The 16650-nt window shown below is 44.8% G+C and overlaps 1 protein-coding gene across 4 annotated transcripts in view; it reads left to right on the forward strand.

Moving 5' to 3' along the window:
* Nucleotides 1–16650, forward strand: part of AGTPBP1 (ATP/GTP binding carboxypeptidase 1) — a 2604148-nt gene that overhangs the window by 1487194 nt on the left and 1100304 nt on the right. For all 4 annotated transcript variants that reach the window (XM_069625853.1, XM_069625856.1, XM_069625854.1 and 1 more), the window contains one exon: nucleotides 15366–16090. In XM_069625853.1, coding sequence (XP_069481954.1) covers nucleotides 15366–16090 — 725 coding nt within the window. The remainder of the gene's footprint in view (nucleotides 1–15365; nucleotides 16091–16650) is intronic.

The following is a 16650-nucleotide window of genomic DNA, read 5'->3' on the forward strand; positions in this document are numbered from 1 at the left end:
GAAAACAGCTGGAGAGAGTGTAGAAGGAGGAAAGAGAGTAGCTGACAAGAGGCTGAATGAGGAGAGAGAAAGAACTGGAGTGAGGTCAGAGGCGGACGGGAGATGGAGAAGAACTGGGGATGGGTTGGAGGGGGAAGAAGAGAAGTAGAGACCATGAAGGAGAGAGAAGGAGCAGTTGGAGAACTAGAATGGAGAGTACTAGAAGGAGGGACAAGGATGTCATTTCACAAAAATTCCTGGCTTACCAGAAGTGACCTCACACTCAATGACATCACAGGAAGTGACGTCACATCTCCTTTGTCCCTGAAGACATTGCAGGGGATAATGTCATATGCCTTTTGTACCGCATCTTGAAGAAACATTGCAGATGAAAAAAATGTTAAATAAGCGCATAATTAATACAATAATAAATACTAAATCAAACAAAATACTAATTTAGTTACAATATTTTTACTAGAATACTGCCTTGATGTGTCATGTCTGGCTTTGTAATGGAACAGGGCTAGACCCAGCAAAATCAACATAGGCAGGTCCACTGGGCACTGCCTTCATAGGCAAATAAATATGGCAGTCTTATGAAATGTATAGCCTCTTATGACAGCATAGTCACATGGTTAATGTGCCCCTACATTTATGGGTCCTGCATAATGTCAAGTGAAGCATTTTGTACATAGATACTTCCATTGTATGTCTGTTGTTGCCTCACATTTCAGGTATGTCATAATATGGAAGGTAAAACCTGACATGTACAAGTGCTGCAATGACATATCAAGTGCAGTCATATTTCAGAAATAACACTTCACATTTTATGTGCCTGGAGTGGTTACCATATATAAAACACATCCACACATCGGCAGGTGCTGCCATCACATGCAATCTCAAAGTGCAATCTCACAAGCTCCAGAAACACTATCTAAGGGAAGATCGTTGGAGAAGGGGAATTGGGCAAGGAATAGGGAGAACTCCAAGGGAAGAAAGGGGAAGGGGGAAGAAGGGGAATTCAGGGTTTAAGGGAAGCATGAGGGGGAAAAGATAAGTGGATGCATCCTAAGAAAGGAGCCAATGCGAACAAGTGACAAGGAAACAGAAATGGAAAGAAAATCGAGACGCATCCTAAAAAAGGAGCCATTGCGGAAAGTCACAAGGAAAGGAAAATGCACTTAAATAGCAATGGGAAAAGAAATGAAAAGAAAATCAAAAATAAAATGAAAATGGCGAAAGGGTAGAGAGGGACGGATAAGGAGGGACTGGGCCCTCGACGGGTCCTCAAGGACCGGAAGGGGCGGGGGAGGAGGGGGTTAGGCTGCTACTGCTCAGTGCAGAATCCTGAGGGAGCGGCGAAAGAGGAGTGGTAGATGGATTATAGGGGGGCCAGATGAGAGACAGGGACTCCAAAGAGGAGAGAAGAGCAGCAGACGAGGTGGGAGAAGATGAGGGAGGAGATTAAGAGTTTAGAAGCATGGAAGGTGAGTGAGGAGCAGATCTTTCAGATGTTGAAGAGATGGTGTCGACAAGCACGAGAGGTGAGAGAGATATGGTTGGAGAATGAGAGCGAAGAGTCAATGTAGAGACCAAGATTGCGAGCATGGGTGGAGATGGGGAGATTGGAAGGGGGAAAGTGGATGAAAAGAGGGGGGTAGGGGAAGTGTGTTAGGAGCAAAGAAAAGGACTTCCATCTTGTCAGTCTTGAGGGAAAGAAAATGAGATGACATCCAGTTTTTGATGGCCGTAAGGCAGGAAGCTACAGTTTGATGCAGGTCGGGAGTGAAAGAAGAGAAGGAGAGAACGAGTTGGGTGTCATCAGCATAGAAATGGTGGGAAATACCGAAAGAAGAGATAACGGGGGCGAGAAGGAGGTATAAAGAGAGAAAAGAAAAGGACCGAGTACAGAGCCCTGGGTGATGCCGTAGTCCAAGGGGAAGTTGGAGGAGGTGTGGCCGCCCCAGGAGACAGCAAAGGAACGATTGGAGAGGTAAGAGGAGAGCCAGGTGAGGACAGAGCCTTTGAAACCAAAGGAGGACAGAGTACTAAGAAGTAAGGGGTGATCTACAGCAGACAGGTCAAGGAGGATGAGAATTGAGGATTGCTTAGTGTAGCGAGCAGTGAGGAGGGAATGGAGTACGTAGGTGAGAGCAGTCTCAGTAGAGTGGTTAGGGCGGAAACCAGATTGAGAGGTGGGGAGGAGAGAGTGAGTGGATACAAAATCTGAGAGTTGAAAGTAGGCTAGGTGCTCGAGGAGCTTGGAGAGGAAGGGGAGAAGCGAGCTTGGTCGAAAGGTAAAAGCAAGAAGAGGGTTAGAAGGTTTCTTCAGGATGGGAATAATGGTGGCGTGTTTGAAAGCTGAAGGAAAGGTGGCAGAGGACAGACATTTTGAAGAAAGTAGTTGGGTAGGGAATGAGGAGGGGGTAGATTTTAGGAATTAGGGAGGTAGTAAGGGGATCGGAGGGGGCAGCAGTAGGGTGAGTTTTGGACAGAAGAAGGGAGACACAGGATGGGGTGATAAGAGAGAAGTTAGACATGCAAGCAGAGGTGGGGGAGAGGGAGGAGGGGAGTAGGAAGGGGAGGTGAGGATGTTTTGGCATGGAGAGAGAATTTTGGGTGATAAGTTGGCAAAGTCGGAAGGAGAGACGGGAGAGTTGGTAGAGGGATCAGGAGTAGGAGGGGAAAGAGGGAGAGAGGGTTTGGAAAATTCTGCGGGGGTGAGATGCTTGTGAGCGGAGGATGTTAGAGTAGTAGGAGCATTCAGCTGATTTGAGACAAGAGTCGTAGAGAGAGTGATATGAGAAATAGGAGGATTGATTAGTCAGAGAATGGAATTTGAGCCAACGTCGTTCAAGGCGACGGAGGAGACGATGCATGGACAGAAGGTGGGGGGAAAGCCAGGGTTGGGAAGGTTTGCGAGAAGGGTGGAAGGAAGTAAGAGGGTAGAGTTGGTCGAGACTGGTGGATATAGAGGAGGACAGAGAGAAGAGGGCGTCATTGGCTGAGAGAGAAGAGAAGTCAGAGAGAGGGGGAAGGGAAGAAGAGCAGGAATTGAAGAAGAGGGAAGGGTTGAAGTTGCGGAGATCGTGACGAGAGAAGGAGGGAGGAGAGGGGGAGGACAAGGAGGAGTGGGGGGGTAAGGGATAAGGAGAGTAAGGCATGGTCAGAGAGATAGTTGGGAAGAGAAGAAACAGGGGATGAGGAGTAGGATGAGAGAAAGATGAGATCTAGAGTGGAGCCAGAGGAGTGGGTAGGAGTAGGGAGGGGAGAGAGGAGATGGGAATCTTGTATAGAGAGAAGAGGGGAAGATTAAGAGGAGTTGGAGAGGGGAAGGTTGAAATCGCTGAGAACTGAGAGAGTAGTAGGGGAGGGGGAGATCCAGGTACTCGTAAAAGAAAGAGAGGGGGCCAGGAGGTCTGTAGATAATTAAGAAGGAGATTGCATGAGGGTAAGTGAAGGATTTGAGGAGAAATTCGAAGGAAGAGAAGGTAGGGAGAGATAGGGTAGAGGTAGATGAAAGACATTTAGGGTGGAAAATGAGACCGATGCCGCCTCCGTGACCAGAGGGGCGTGAGACATGAGAGGAGGAGGAAGAGGGGATGGTGAGAGAAGCAGGAACAGTGGAATTGATGGGGGGTTCCAAGTTTCAGTGATGCAGAGGAAGTGGAGGTTGAGTCGTAAGAACAGGTCAAGAACCGCAGCGGCTTTATTGCAGATGGATCTGGCATTCCAGAGGTCAATGTTAATGATTTTGGAGGGTTTGACCGTGGGTAGGTAGCTGAGGTTAGGACGAGGAGGGAGAGTGTAAGGGGGAAGGGGTGGACAGGGGGGGTTAGTCGTGGGGGGGGACATGAGGAGCGGGAGGGAAAGGAAAAGGAGGAGGAAGAGGGGGAGAGGAGAGGAGGGGAGAGACAGGGAGAGCGCATGACAAGAAGGGGATTTGAATACGGGGTAGGTGGCCTCAGCAGTAGTGTGTCCATAGACAGTGTAGAGAGCAGGTTCCGTAACGGGAAGGTAGAGGCTAACAGGGCAGCGATGGATGAGGGCCTGAAGCGGAGGGATGAGTAGCCTCAGCAGCAGAGCGTCCGCAAACTGTCAAAGAGCACAGGTAGCACAGGGGGAGTGGGGGAGGAGAGTATGAGGCTATAGGATGAGATGGGTGAGACCCTGAATAGGAGGAGCAGGTAGCCTCAGCAGAAGAGCGTCCACAGACCGTTAAGTGAGTGGGGCAGGTTCTACGGCGGAAAGGATGAGGCCCAGAAGAGGAGTACTGGGGCCGGCCAGAGGAGGGCCCGGGTTACTGCAGGCAGCGCAGGAGGGGCAGGTAGCCTCAGCAGCAGAGCGTCCACAGGTAGTTGAGCACAGGAGGTGCAGGGAGGGGAGAGGAGGTTATGCGGCTATTGGGATGGTAAGGCTGAGTCCCTGAGTAGGAGGAGTGAGAAGTTGCAGCAGCAGAGCATCCAAGGGCAGTTAAGTGAGAGCAGCAGGTTCCTTGGGGGAAGGATGAGGACCTGAGGAGGAGGAGTGGGGTCCACAGACAGTTGAGTAAGTGCATCAGGTTCCAGGACAGCAAGGATGTGGGGTCAGCCAGAGGAGGGGGTCAGGTTGCTGCAGGCAGCGCACGATGTATGAAAGCAGCTAGCAATGATGATCAGCAGCAGAGTGAGCGCGGACAGCACACTAGCAGCCACCAGTTATGAGGTGATATCACAGATCATGAGGACACCGGACCCAGCTGGACAGCACAGGCACCACAGGCAGGAACTGACCAGGCGAAGTGAAGCAGGCAGGTGAGGGAAATCCCAGAGGCTAGGCGGGCAGAGGCAGGCATCGTAGCCGCAGAGATTTGGGACGTGAGACCTGCGCCGTCACCTAAGCTGCCTCCTGGGAGCAAGGATTGAACAATGCAGCAATCCGTTGCAGCGGAGCATGGCATGGGGTTCTGGTTATGATGGGAGTTATGATCCAACCTCAGTACGGCCGCAGCAGTGGATCGCTCTCAAGCCTGCACCAGAGCTTGGGCAGCCGCCTGGGAGCGAGGGATTGGGCAGTGCGGCGAGTCGTGGCAGTGAGTTAGGTTCCTACCTCAGTGCAACCGCGGCAGCGGATCGCTCTCCAGTCTGCATCGGAGCTTGAGCAGCCACTTGGGAGCCAGGGTTCGGGCAGGGCAGCGAGTCGGAGCAGCGAGCCACAGCAGGGAGGCTCCGTAGTGTGGAGGGTGTAGTCTCCACCCTCAGTGCGACTGCAAAACACAAACACCGTTTCAGTCTATGATAGCAAACGAGCAGTCTCCGAGAATCAAGGAGCGGATGGAACTGTGATCCGTCGTGAAGTGGTATCGTAGGGGAGGCTTTGCAGAGGGCTCAAGGTTCCCACCCTGAGTCCAACGGCTGCAGATACGCCTAGCCAGCCTGCGTCTACGAGTCAGTCACCCACAGTATGACCACAGGAGCTGCCATGCCTCACCAGGCACCAAGAGCACAGACAGAGTAGATCGCAGTGCAGGGTCTAGTCAGCGAACGGACCTGAGCTGATATCACAGACAATGCGACTGGATAGGCAAGCAACCAATGCCGAAACAGGCAGGAGGCGACAGGAAGACCCCAGTAGTGAAGAGGGCCGTTGGGGGCTGTGAGCTCCAGAGCTCCCACACGCATAGGAGAGTGGGAAAAGGCCAACCGTTGAGAGAGGGGTGGAGGGCCATGGAGGTGAGATAAGGTAGAAGGAGGATGCGATTCAGGTTCAGATCTGGATCGTAGGTGCTCCCAGGCTTGAGAGTCAGTATCGGAGAAGCAGAGTTAAGAAACTGTAATAAATACTGGAATCACAGGGTTTGAATCAGCCTGAAGTGAGGAGACGATGGATCAGGCAGCCGAGCTTCTGTGCCCCCTGGTGGATATTTTATATCTCTGGTGTACCCTTATTTAAGAAAGATGACAAATTGTCTTGTGCATGGACTTATTTCAACCTATTGAGTAAATGCTTAGAAGATTGGAGAATCCCTAAATTAACACAGGTTTTTGCCATTTCATAACTTTTTTGTTTCTTTGCATCAGAAGTACCCACATGCTTTTAAAGTTAACAGTTTAAACGGAAACAAGAAATGGAAAAGGTACTAATGCACAAGAGATGCATGTACTTAGAACTAAATGCTATTCCAATCAAAAGCTGTGTTATTCACCACTCATTGTAATCCTTTAACTACCCTTGAATAGCTTAGCAGTGAAAAGGAAGACAAAGTAAAACATCCATGTTGTTTTGTTGCTCTTTTATATGTGCTATCGAATTAAAGCAACATTTTTATAGTGAAATGTGAGAAAGAGTACTGGAAAAGTCAGCAGCAATTTTGAGAGTCCTAGATGTATAATTCTGACACTGCTTAGATACAATTTTCAGACAAACAATATACTTCCAGGGTTGCCCCTGAAAGAACCACTTGCTCTCGCCTTGCCCAAAAGTGGGCTGAAAAGTACTTTAAACTCTTAATTTAACAAATTGTTTTTGTATATATTATTACTCTGTCACATTTGAAAAAACACATGGCACCACATGTGTAGAATAGTTGGTGTTAATGTGACATTGAGTCAGTGTTGTAGAATGGGTTTAAAATTGCCTATATATTTTTCGGATATAATCCGTCTTCAGGGCTGAACCCTTTGGTTGCTATAGATTACAATGCGTATAAACATCATGACAGTGTCTAAAACATAATAAACAAATTTAAAAAACAAAACATTTACGAACATAAAAACATAAAGAGAATACTGTTAGTCACAGCATTTTTATCTTCACAGTAACAAACAAGGGGCCTCATTCCAAGACGGGCGGTCCGGTAAAAAAGTGCTGGTATTCGCAGATACCGGCACTTTACCAGACTGCCCGAATTCGGGTTTGCGGATAGGGCATCTGGCTCACCTTCAGCTCAACGCTGGATGTGAGCCAGGTGCCCACTCCCAAACAAAGCCCTCATTACTGGCACCGGCATTGCCGGTGTCGGTAATCATGGCAAATCCCCTCATGGAGTCCTATTGGACTCCATAAATGGGAATTTACTCTGTCCCTCCTACACTCTTAATCCAGCTGCAATGCCGCTGGACCGAGTGCCGGAAATGGTAATAGCCTTTGCCGGTATCCTGGCAGGTTTCCCTCATGATTTTCTCAATTTACACATTTTTTTTCTGATCCATCCTTATTCCCATCTGCTCTCCATTCATCCTTATACATCTTTTTCGTTGCCAATTGTTGCCCTTGAACCACCCCCCCCAAACCCCCCCCTTTTCCCTAGTCTCGTCCACAAGGGACCAGGTCCTTCGCAGCACCTACGGAGACCACGCTCCAGTGCCTGACCCCTGCCAGTCTGAGCGCGCTCTTTTGCTGTGTTGAGAGGCGCTCAGGCTTCTTTTTCCTTTTCTCCAACGTGTGAGGCGTTTCCAAGGAGTCAGCCGCGTCATTGCGACGCAAGCGCATTTTCCCGCTCTTTTTATAGGCGATGGGGCTTTTTCGTCAGAATCGCCAGTCCTGAGCTGTACAGCTAGATACAGCACACAGACAACACGGAGGCAAGCAGCAGCCCTCTAACAGGTACGGCCCACACCCAGGCATCATGGACCATTTCTTATTTAGCCTCTGCCATGTATTTTGCTGCCCATCCTACCACCTTGATTTGTTTTGCTTTTCCAACAGGTATACCTGACCTGTGCGTCTAGTTGCTGCTTTTTCCATCTGTTTTTGGTGCTTTGAGCAACCTTGAATCACCAATCGCCTCCTTTTAAGGATGCCTGCCCAGAGGTAGGGTTTTTCAGCTCTCCACCCCGGCACACATCTTGCACCTTTTTTTGGGAGGTTGCTGCCCCCGCAACCCCTCTTTATTTACCACACAGGGGCCCACTGCATTTGCCCTGTTTGCACACCTTCCACCAACCTGTGTGCACGCCGCCCTCCCCCTTCGGCGGTGCCCACCAGTCAACTTAAGAGACGTTTCTCCTTCACTTTCCCACTTCCCTTACCCTTTGGCAGTGAGACTCCTCACAGGTGCTCAGGCACCCTCACCTCTCCTGTATTTATTGACCTATTTAGTTCTTGTTCCCACATGCTCACCCCAATGCATGAAGACCTCCACCCTAATGCTTGCATGCATTGATTGTTGCTAGTCTTCCTCAATTGCCCTTCCCCCTCCTTGATTGTTTTTCTCCATTCCCCCCCCCCCCTCCCTTTTGTCTCCCCACAGGAGACACCAGCAATTCTCTACTTGTTCAGCATCTCTCTGATCCTCGGCAACCCAGCTTGCATTTCTAATCACGGTCCTGAAGAAGATGGCTCGAATTTCCTACGCCATTGAAACCGGTCGACCCCTTTCGGTCATGAGGGCTCTCATGACCCACCTTTGATCTCTTCTACACCAAAAAAGAGACTCTATTTTCTGAAAATCATTCGCTGTAGCACACTCATTACCACCGAGTGAGCTAAATATTTTTATAAGAGCCATTTTCTAGCCCTCCAGCCCTCTGGCTGTGTTTTACTGCTTCACCCACCAGTGGTCTCTCCAGCTGTACTGTTTCACACCCCAACCACGGTGACCTACGGGCACTATTAAAGTTGTACACTTTGGATGGAACATAAACAGTTGACCTGTTTCGCAGGTTGTACCCACGCTTAAGATCGAGCAGCCTCAAGATCTAATCCACAGCTTTGTTGAACACTGCTCAACCTTCTGGAGAACACCATTTTTTAGACCTTTTAGCTTTTTGACGACCTTTGTCTGCCTACAGACACTGCCACTAGTATAGAAGGTTGAGGTACAGCACTCTCCTCTATATCTGTTAGATAGGCGATACACCACGTGCTACCCAGGGATAGGCACCCCCGCCAGGGTTAGGGTGTTCTTCCTTAGGGTAAGGTACGCCGAGCCGGGTGGCCCTCTCTCTTTCTGTGTTTGAGTGTGAGCACTCTAATTGATCCATTTGTGTGCATACTTAAGAAGCACCTTGAATACCTGCCTTCCTAAAAAACCGTTGTTGTTGTGCTACCATACGTTTCCTTGTTAACGGTTAAAAGGATGATCACGGTTGTACCGTGTCCTTTAGCTTTTTAAGCTTTCCCTGTTGTTTTCAAGACCCGCCAGGATACCAGCAAGGTTATAATGAGGCCCAATATGTCCTTGCAGTGTTCACTATCATACCTCAATGAACACTCCTTGTTCACAACTAGATGAGAGAAAATGAAATTCAAGACCTTCACGTTAGATCTACATACTCCACCTTAATTTCAAGTGGCTCAATCACAAAAGCAAAAATCTAAACCAACAAAACATCAAAACAAAAATTGTGAATGTCATACATGTTCATTCACCTGTGTCTTGGTAGGTCCTGTACGGTAGCCAGGATCTGGTCAGAAATCATCAGCATCTATACAATCGAAAATAACAATGATTTTTTTTCCAGATCGGGGTCTACATTCTGCCATCCCCAATCTGTGTGTACAATTACTAATAACATAATAAACTATGCAGTGGCCCGTGATGGTGTTAACTAACTGTATGGTCCTCATTCTACCATCCCCGATCCGAGACAGCACTGATCTTTTAGATGATACAAAGTTCAGCATGTGTGTAATTGAGCATTTACTTAATAAACCATGCAGTATAGCCTCTTACTGCCGTACGCAATTATCTGCCAAATGTCAAACAGTACGGCAAAGCCACAAATTTGTAAATTAGAAGGCATCTCTGGTGTAACAGATGCATGTAACGTTTAACAATGTTAAAGTTAAAAAGTGAACCCACAAAGATTCAGTCGAAGGGTTAGTGCCACGGTTGCAATGAAATGTCATAGCATCTCAAGTTCAATAGAAGGCAATGTTATCTCACCTTGTGTCCTAGATGGTGCGAGCGAACAATGCATCAAGATGCTGAGAAGCATCCAACACTCACCTGTGCACACTAAAAAGTGCACCTTGGGTCCCGGGACGTCACCTGCACGCGCTTGCGTGATGACGTCATGGGACCTCGGGTGATCAGTGCATCAGTGCGCATGCATATGTGATGAACAATCCCAATCGGGATTAGTCCATTGAATCCTGCAGGAAGTTATCTAAGCGCAGGAGTGCTGCATAAAATGTTGCTGTGCATGTGAGTATGTAGATACATAATAGCTCCAGTGAGTGTACAAACTGCAAATGTAAACTCATATATGTACCCAAGTGTGCATAGGATGCTTCTGTATGTGTAACTCCAGTAAGTATAAATACTGCGAGGAATAATATTTGTATATATATACCGCAACATGTCAAAATGAGGGAAAAGCAAAACTGAAATAGAAATATGCCACCACCATCGAAAGGCACTACATACCAAGTGGCCCCCAGCCTTGGGATGATAATACAATTAACAAACCGTGGAACTATAAATTACAATACAGTTAGCAATCCATAAAAGTCCCTGTGATCATCAGTTGTGAGGGACAGGATGAATGGGTAACCACTGAGACATATCAGACAATGGACTGGAAAGGTTACATAGCTGAGTGTCATGTGTATACAAATTGAAAAGATGTAGCAATTTAACAGGATTGGGTACACCATCTGAAGTTCTTCTTAAAAACCTGGGGGTAATTAAGACAGATATCCAAGAGATTGAGAAAGAACTTAATGAGCTATTAGGCCAGGAAGAGCTAGATACAATATTACATGACATCAACCAGCGATTGGAAAGTTATAAATGGGAATTGGAAGCAAAAAAAGTTAGGAAATGTAGACGCGACAAGTACGACTATTGGAACCAAGAAGTCTATACATGGATGGATAAATATAACCTGATACAAAGACCCGCTAGACGAGAAGCTCAACAAATGCCTCAAGTTCTGATTCAGAACCCATTAACAAAATAGAGACACTAGAGAAAGTAGGAGGAGCAGCAATTGGCGTAACAGAGACAGAAGAAACCACAGTGGCCACAATATCCATGTTGACTTTTTTAGAAAGAATGAGAGGAAGCAAAAGAACAAGGAGGGAGATGAGGAAGCCAAAGAGGGCAAGGCAGAGTAACGAGACAACAAAAGAGAACTTAGTATTTAATTGATCCAGCAGAGAGCTCGCTCCAGCTGAAATCTCAACCCTTCAGAAGGGCTTGAGGTTTGTACCCACATACAGCACAAGTCTATTTGATAATAAAATTGAACTTTTCAGATTTGTTAGGAAACTCAAGTTAAAAGTATTTTTCGACGAGATTAACAATATGCGAGACAGGGAGGATACTGAATATGAAGACGAGATGCAGGAATTCAAAGGAAAAAGCATGTTCATGCAGATCCAACTGTCAACATCATATCCGACCTTGCAGGAATTGTTGATAGAGCTGAAGAAATGGAATGTATAAACCATAATACTAAGACATTCCTTCAGTTTACCAATCCCAGGGTACCTAACTTTTATACCCTGTCCAAGATTAATAATCACCCCACCCAATCCACCACAGAGACCCATAGTTGCAGGAATGGACAGTGTGCTCCAACCGCTGCGAAAATATATTGATTTCTTTTCTACAGCCAATTCTTCAAAAGATCAGTATGTACATTAGAGACACCACTCACTTCTTGAATAGGTTCAATCAAGTAGCGTATGCCCCAGGATACATCATGTTCACTATAGATGTCAAAAGCTTATACACCTCTATCCCCCATGATTTGGTAATGGAATCTGTGGAGTGGTTCCTCCTCCACGAGCAGCATATTAAAGCCTCACGGGAGTTCATCTTGGTTCTCCTACAATTCATTGCAGAGAACTCTTATTTTCAGTTTAAAGATCGCTTTTATTTGCAGACATCAGGAACATCGATGAGTGCCACTATGGCACCCACATACGCAAATTGTTTCATGCACAAGTTCGAAAGTGATCACGTGTTGGAACATCTGGTTTGGCGTAACTACCTAAAGTTCTGGGTTAGGTTCATTGATTATAGCTTTGGAGTGTGGGTAGGCACAGTTGAGTATCTTAATGATTTTCTCATGTATTTGAACTCTATTGATCCCTGCATACAATTTACTACCGAAAAATCCAAAGATCAGATCCATTTCTTAGATGTAGTGATCACGCTTAAGAATGTGACCACATACACAGGAAGGAGACAGACAGAAACAATGTATTGCATCGCTTAAGTTTCCATCAACCAAGTTTGATTAAGAATCTTCCTTTTTGTCAGATGTTGAGGGTAAGAAGAATAGTTGGTGATTCTGAAGATTATGGTAACCAAATTGAGAAAATGGGTGATAAATGATTGTCCAGAGAATACAAACCTGAGGAAATCAATGCTTCTAAAGAACATGTAGCCAATATGTCACAGGTTGATGAACTCACTAAAGAACAGAATGAGAAAAAAGCTCCCGCCTTAGTTTATTTCTCAAAATATTCCATACAGAATAAACAGATTAAATCTGTTGTACAGAAGAACTGGAGAACACTCACATGCGACTCATGGGTCGAGTACCTCTTCCATGAACTATCAACATTTCCTTATAAGAGAAGCCCCAATCTTAGAGTTTGTCTGGTTAAAACTGGTATGATTAAAGAAAAAAACACCCTAGACCAAAAAGACAGGCACGTTCCCATGTTTGCATTGCATGAACTGCGTGTTCGTAACCAAGAGCAACATAATACATCACCCCAGATTAGGTGAAAAGATTAAAATGAACGGCTTTGCAACTTGTGATACAAGTAATGTGATCCACACTATAAGATGCTGCTTTGATATTTATTATGTGGGATAATTGAAAAGACAGTCCAAGCAATGCTGGAATGAACAACGGTCATGCATACGAACTAAGAACAGTGGCACGACACTGGATGGTGAAGAAACATCTCGCAAATATGTTTTCAAGTAGTGGAAGTGGTGGTGAGAACGAGCCCACATGAAGACTTAGCCAAAAGACTCGATCAAAGGGAAACATATTGAATCGAAAGACTTGATTCTATGACCCCACAATGGATCAACAAAGAGATCGACTTCCTTTGTTTTTTATAAATGGGATTTGCCAGGGATCTGCATCCCTTGGTTGTTCCATTTATGCTTATGTTTGAACATCCAGGCTTTACGGGGACCTTGAGATGGTGTACCCAATCTTGTTCATTTGCTACATCTTTTCAATGTGTATACATATGACACTCAGCTATGTAACCTTTCCAGGCCATTGTCTTAAGTCTCAAAAGTTACCCATTTCATCCTGCCCCTCACAGCTGATGATGAAAGGGACTTTTATGGATTGCTAACTGTACTGTCATTTGTGGTTTGACAGTTTGCTAATTGTATTATCATCCCAAGGCTGGGAGCCATTGCTGGCCACTTGGTACGTTGTGCATTTTGAAGGTGGTGGCATATTCCTAGCTCTATTTGATTTTTGCTTTTCCATCGTTTTGACATGTTGGGGTAAATATACGAATATTATTCCTTGCAGTATTTATACTTACTGCAGTTACACATACAGAAGCATTCTATGCACACTCATATGAGTTTACATTTGCAGGTTTGTACACTCACTGGAGCTAATATGTGTCTACATACTCACATACACAGCAGCATTTTATGCAGCACTCCTGCGCTTAGATAACCTCCTGCAGGATTCAATGGACTTTAATCCCGATTGGGATTGTTCATCAGATATGCATGCGCACATATGCGCTGCTCACCCGAGGTCCTGTGATGTCATCATGCATGCACGTACGGATGACGTTACGGGAGCCAAGGCTCAATTTTAGTGGGTGCAGGTGAATGTTGGAGGCTTCTCAGCGTCTTTGGTGCATTGTTTGCTTGCACCATCTAGGACACAAGGTGAGATAACATTGACTTCTATTGAGTTTGCGATCATCTGACATTTCATTGCATCCGTGGCACTAACCCTTCGGCTACATTTTTGTTGATTCACTTTTTAACTTTACCATTGTTAAACATCACATGCCTCTGTTACACTGGAGATGCCTTCTAATTTTTATACTGAGTCTTTGCGGTACTGTTTGACATTCGACAGATAATTGTGGACGGCAGTAAGAGGCTATACTGCATGGTTTATTAAGTAATTGCTCAATTACACACATGCAGCAATTTGTATCATCTAAAAGATCATTGCTGTCACGTATTGGGATGGCAGAATGAGGACCATATGGTTAGTTAACACTTTCACGGGCCACTGCGTCGTTTATTAAGTTACTAGTAATTGTAAACACAGATTGGGGATGGCAGAAAGTAGACCCCAATCTGAAAACAACCATAATTGTTATTTTCGATTGTATAGATGCTGATGATTTCTGACAAGATCCTGGCTACTGTACAGGACCTACTAAAAACGCAGGTGAATATGTATGACATTCACATTTTTTTGTTTTGTTTATTTGTTTTGTGATTGAGGCACTTGAAAATAAGGTGGAGAATGTAGATCCAACGTGAAGGTCTTGAATTTCCTTTGCGCTCATCTAGTTGTGAACAAGGAGTGTTCATTAAGGTATGATAGAGAATGATGTGAGGACATGTTGTTTGTTACTTTGACGATAAAAATGCTATGACTAACAGTATTCTCTTTATGTTTTATTGTATGTTCTTAAATGTTTTGTTTTTTAAATGTTTTAAACACTGTCATGATGTTGATACGCATTGCAATCTATAACAACAAAAGAGTTCAGCCCTGAAGACAGATTATATCTGAAATGCATTAGCAATTTTTAACTCCTTCTACAACACTGTCTCAATGTTATATTAAAACCAACTGCGCTACAAATGTGGTTCCATATGTGTTTTCAAATGTAACAGAATAATAACTTAACAAGTTGTTTCTTTGTATATTAAGAGTTTAAAGTACTTTTCAGCCCACTTGTGGGCAAGGCGAGAGCATGTGGTTCTCTCAGGGGCAGCCATGGAAGTATATTGTTTGTATGATTAAAGCCTTGTGCCAATGGCATTTTTTTAACTGCTGAGCTCCGAGGATGTTACCACTAGGATCTATTAATATAGATATGGAAAATGAGTAGTTCAACTGAACCAGACCATTAGAAAATTAGCGGTGCCCACCTTTACTTGGTTTTCTAGATACATTTTTCACCCATCAACCATTCTACTACAAGAAGCACGAAAGAGCTAATGTTTGGCTATGGAAACTGGTAGCAAATAATTCAGACAAATCCATCAGAGAAACATATCAAATTTCATTTGTGTAAATGGAATTAATGGTGTAGTTTTGTTTGGGTTGTGTGTTGCTTCCAAACATTCCCCTCCTAATTGTGCTTGTTGATGTTATTTTGAAGTATGTGTTCAAGACTCATGACATAGATCTCTTTTGAATTATTGATGATTTGTTCCATCATACCAAATGAATATTTTCTGACAATGAGTTTTTCTTTTTGCAAAGGAATTTCAGCAGGGTTCCAAGGAACCAAAGACTGCCTCTAATGGAGTAAACCGTGTTGGACCTATTGTAGTTCCCACAGCTGGCGAGGAGCAACTAGTGAAACATAATCACCTAACGAAGGATCTTGCATGCAGAAAAAGCATCAGTGCTTTACTTGAAGAGGAACGGAAAAAAACACCCCACATCCTGGATCTTTCAAATAGTGATTGTGTTGGTGTGGTGCGACAGCAGCAGAGTGAACTGAATGGACCTCATCCTCCATGTCAGTGCCTAAATCATGAAATAGTGAAGGGGTTTGACAGACTTGGACTTCAAAGTGTCTCAAGAAATAATAGTCACTGCAGCCCTGCAGGGTGCACAGCTGTAGTAGACAACAGGACCAGCCTAGCCACATTGCCCTGCAGTATGACCTGTAAGCATACTTCATCTTGCGAAAATACTTTCTTTGAACAGGGATCTGTCCAACTGGGACCAATGTGCTGCACTGGAGTAGGTCCTGAGGAGGATGATGATGGTGGCTCCAATTCATCAGGAGAGCAGGTGATTTTTGGGACACCTGATTTAGAAAACTTGGAGCCCCTCCAGGACCCTGATCTCTATGTAGAAATTGTGAAAAACACAAAGTCTGTCCCTGAATATACAGAGGTTGCTTACCCAGATTACTTTGGGCATATACCACCTCCATATAAAGAGCCAATCATAGAAAGGCCATATGGCGTGCAAAGGTAAGTTAACATTCATATTATCCAGTTTCCTATTTCTTTGTCTACCAAGCACATATCGATTCAGTGTAAAATACTTGCTGAAATTCTTAGAATGTATCCTCTCACAACCTTTTGAAAATCATACCTTACCAGATTACTCTTGTTATAAAGTAGTACGTTTGTATAAATAAGACCATTTTCTATATATATTCTTTCCAAGTTTGAAAACATTTATTTTATAAAAATGTACGATATCCAGATCTTCATCAAGTAGTGTTTTTACTCTGAGCTGTTTTACACAAAGTTCACAGCAATAAGAACACAAATGAGACAAAATTGGCAAAGGAACTCATTCATGTTGTGAATATTCATACCAGCAACAGCATATTTTCTGACTCAGTGTTGATGGTACTTCATTAATCAAATGTTTAAAGACTTTGCTAGGCGAGTAATATGTGAATGGACAATATGGGTTGCCACTGGTGTGATTGATCTCTTTCCTTTGCCCCTAAAATATAAACAAATTCAAAGTCCTTTGCCTGATTTTGCATAATTTATCAACCACCCTCTTCTTCTGAGCA

The sequence above is a fragment of the Ambystoma mexicanum genome, chromosome 6p (genome assembly GCF_040938575.1).
Source record: "Ambystoma mexicanum isolate Mex_15411 chromosome 6p, UKY_AmexF1_1, whole genome shotgun sequence".
NCBI lineage: Eukaryota > Metazoa > Chordata > Amphibia > Caudata > Ambystomatidae > Ambystoma > Ambystoma mexicanum.